This window comes from Cynoglossus semilaevis, chromosome 14, assembly GCF_000523025.1.
Source record: "Cynoglossus semilaevis isolate Cse_v1.0 chromosome 14, Cse_v1.0, whole genome shotgun sequence".
Classification (NCBI taxonomy): Eukaryota; Metazoa; Chordata; class Actinopteri; order Pleuronectiformes; family Cynoglossidae; genus Cynoglossus; species Cynoglossus semilaevis.
This window is the reverse complement of record NC_024320.1, coordinates 28,695,227-28,698,678: the sequence shown is the minus strand read 5'-3', so window position 1 is coordinate 28,698,678 and position 3,452 is coordinate 28,695,227. Positions and strand designations below refer to the sequence as shown.

The 3,452-nt window shown below is 45.8% G+C and overlaps 1 protein-coding gene across 1 annotated transcript in view; it reads right to left on the bottom strand.

Moving 5' to 3' along the window:
• Positions 1-3,452, bottom strand: part of osbp2a (oxysterol binding protein 2a) — a 14,147-nt gene that overhangs the window by 3,006 nt on the left and 7,689 nt on the right. The window contains exons 4-11 of the mRNA XM_008326348.3: positions 2,959-3,127; positions 2,168-2,279; positions 2,016-2,082; positions 1,765-1,893; positions 857-1,102; positions 639-759; positions 244-347; positions 60-155 (exon numbers count right to left, since the gene is read on the bottom strand). Of these exons, the coding sequence (XP_008324570.1) occupies positions 60-155; positions 244-347; positions 639-759; positions 857-1,102; positions 1,765-1,893; positions 2,016-2,082; positions 2,168-2,279; positions 2,959-3,127 (1,044 nt within the window). The remainder of the gene's footprint in view (positions 1-59; positions 156-243; positions 348-638; positions 760-856; positions 1,103-1,764; positions 1,894-2,015; positions 2,083-2,167; positions 2,280-2,958; positions 3,128-3,452) is intronic.

The window sequence follows — 3,452 nt, the reverse complement described above, 5'->3', positions numbered from 1 at the left end:
TGGACCGACAGAGGGGGCGCCGCCGGTCACACAGTGAACAGCGATTCAACCAGACGTACTTTTCGTGGCACTTCTCTGGAGAAGTAGCTGTAGGGGGAGAACTTGAGACGGCAGGTGTCCTTGGTGGTGACGTTGACAATGTCAATGTCTCCAGACTGAAAACAGCAACAGAGGAGAAGACGGTGAGACACACACACACACACACACAGCGCCTCACTGTCCAAGCCTTTTACAGAAACACACCTGATCGATCCACAGTTTCCCGACGATGATGTTGTGAACAGTCGACGTCACTTTGCTCCACACGTAGTGGTTTCCACTTGAGTGGAACTGAAGGTGAATGTTCCCTACAGTGAAGAGGAACATGTGTGTTACCAACAGAACTGTATGTATTATTAAATATTTTTATTAGGTCGTTCAATAGGGGGCGCTCCTACTGGAGAATTGACCCCATACTGATGTAATTAGACATGAAAATAATTTAAATATATTGATCAACTGTCACTGTGTTTTTTATAAACATTTCCTTTAAATATTCTGACTGTATAGGTTGAGGCGAGGGAGCTGAATTTGGGTTGCGACCCACAGGTTGGACAAGACAAAAAGTTTGGGAACCAATGAGTGTGAACATCTCTCACCCAACGGCATGACAGAAATATATTTCCCACGAAACTTGCTGTCGATGGTGATGTGTTGCCACAGGCTCCACCCCCTCTGTGACGTCACGTGGTGAGCGGCAGCTGGTGGATGATGACTGACCTGTAGGGGGAGACAGCGTGAGGCTCAGCTGCTGATTCTCACACATCCTGTTACTTCAATTCATTTCCGGTCGTTGATACGTCGCTCCACCGCCCACCTGCTCACAGATGGAGCGATAACCGAACTCCTCCTGACGGTCCAGCTCGTACGTCTCCCCCAGCAGAGGGTTGAAGGGCTTGGCTGTGCGGTGGACGGTGGTGGAGTACGAGGAGACGGAAAAGGCAGCCACCAGGCACATCTGCTCCAAGGACGAGTCGCAGCGAGCCGCTCGGTCCAGCAGCTCGCTGTACTCCAGGTCCTCGGTCAGACGCTGCAGCATCGACAGCGGCTCGTTAAAGTTCACCTGCAATCAAAGAGAAATGATTCAAAGAGAAGGACTTCTTTAAATCTAAGGACGCGTGAAGTCGTTTTTAACTGTTTTGTCAGAACTAATAATCTACACACGATCAGTGTCACTTTTGTCAACTTGTACTTTTTGTTTCTAAATCTAAAGGAAGTTATGAACGACTAAATGATAAATGACACAAAACAAAACTGGTCAAAAAAAAAAAAAAACCTCACTGACTCATCAGTTACTGACATTTCAAAACCAGTTCAATAGAAACATTCCCTCTCTTTTACTGCTTTTAGCCTGGTGCTAACAGCCGCTGCAGCTTCACACTTCCTTTTACATCGACTTTGTGAACGTAAACTTTTGAAAGACTTAAGAAATTAGCTGTGTAGAAACATCTGTCTTGAAACCCATGTTGACGTCCTGTGACGAGGTTAAACCGTCCAGACTAGCGGGAACACGTTGCGTTAGCTCCGGTTAGCTCATAGGCTAATGGCTTTGCTGCAGTCTGTCTGCTGTGTTAGATGGATGGATGATAGACATAGATTCTAGAAATGAAGGCTAATTAATCATCCAATCTATTTGTTCAAACTACATTATTGACTGATCAGTTATTGGCCACCGATAACACTTTGAACTTTGAACTTTGAACTTTAAACCAGGTGCGTCTTTACAGGCATGGGAATCCTGGACAGGTCTTTGCCGATGCAGTTCTTCATGATGCTCCACAGATTGAGGGAGTAGTTTGGTTTGTCAGGGATTCGGCTGCGTCTTATTCTTCGTAGCTGCATGTGGTTGGTGCCCTGAGAGACGAAACACAGGGAGGCGGGGGGGACGGGGGGGGAAAGTGTTGAGAGTGTCATGGTAAAGTGGGATTTTCCCGGGTTTTTAGGCCACGGCACAAAGGTAAAGATGGGATGCCTACGTTCTCATGGTGAGTCCAGTCACTGGGCACTCCTCCACTCATCATACTCTGAGAACTCCCCGAGCGCCTGAAGGAGGAGGAGGAGGAGGAGGAGGAGACAGAGTGAGAACACAGTCCAGACTGCTGGGGTTATCGTGGAGACCAGGACTCACTTGTGCTGTGTTTCTCCACTGGTGGTCACGGTGATGAAAGCAGGCGACTCCTCCATGGCATCAAAGAACTCTGCCTCATCGTTCTCGTCGCTGGCATCGCCCTCCTCCACGCCTGCAGCAGACACGGGGCAAAGACACAGATCAGCCGCCAGCATGTTCTACTCTGGGTCAAAAAGTACTAAGAAAGATGTGAATAACTTCAATAACTGTATGTTTTTAAAACAGTTTTTCAATCCTCACAAATAAAGAAAAAAAAATCAGAAACAATCTAAGGCAGGACGATAACTTGATATTTTAAATTATATCAATATATTTGTAAATGAGATATAAGACGGGATAATACTTTTATTACATATATTAAAAAGTTTTTTGGTTTAATTTGTTTTATACATTTTGATATTACGCAGAGTGACCTCTGTCAACAAACAGAGCTCGTGTCTGACTCTGACAAAAATGAAATAACATCTTTAGACGAGACAACCAATCAGACGATCCGGTCTGAAGGACGGCCCCAAGAACTCTACTCTGATGGAAACACCACCTGCAGAAGTGTGAAGCCCATAATTTAAAAAAAGATTTGGTCATTTCTTGACACAACTTCAAATATCGCAGCTCCGCTCCACAAAAGGAAACACAACTGTTTCAAATTAAACACTTTCTGCAGTGTTGACTAACCCTAACCACTTCCTGACACACAGTTCATAAAGTTAGACTTAAGGGGGAAAAACTAGGGACGTCCAATATTGACTATTGATTTTTGCGACAGGAAGTGTTGACGGCGAACGCCTCACCTGTGTACGAGGAGGGACTCTCTCTCCAGGCTCTCTCTAAGCTGTTGTGCTGTTTGGCCAACTGTTCGATGGTCTCCTCCAGATGGTGACGCTGTTCTCGCTCATGATGCAGGGCCTTCTGCCACCTCCGGCTGTGAGATTCAGCTACGTCCAGGAAGTCACGACAGGCCTGACGAGTGTGAAGACGGACCGCGTTAGAGTTCGGAGGAACAAACTCTCCAGGAAGGATGAAAATGTAACTCACCTCGGGATGAGATTCAGGATTCAGGATTTATTTTATCTCATGATGCGATTTTATCAAGACTTTTGACAAATTGTGATTAAATCCACTGATCCTTTCTGTGTCAGAACTGTGTAAAATCCCATCACCAACTGACATGGTTCTCTTCAATAACAGCAGAGATTTCTGTCCAGAAACTCTGGACCATCACCACTGATCTGCTCTGGTTAAACTGGTCAAACTGGTCTGGTCTGGTTGACCTGGTTAACTGTCA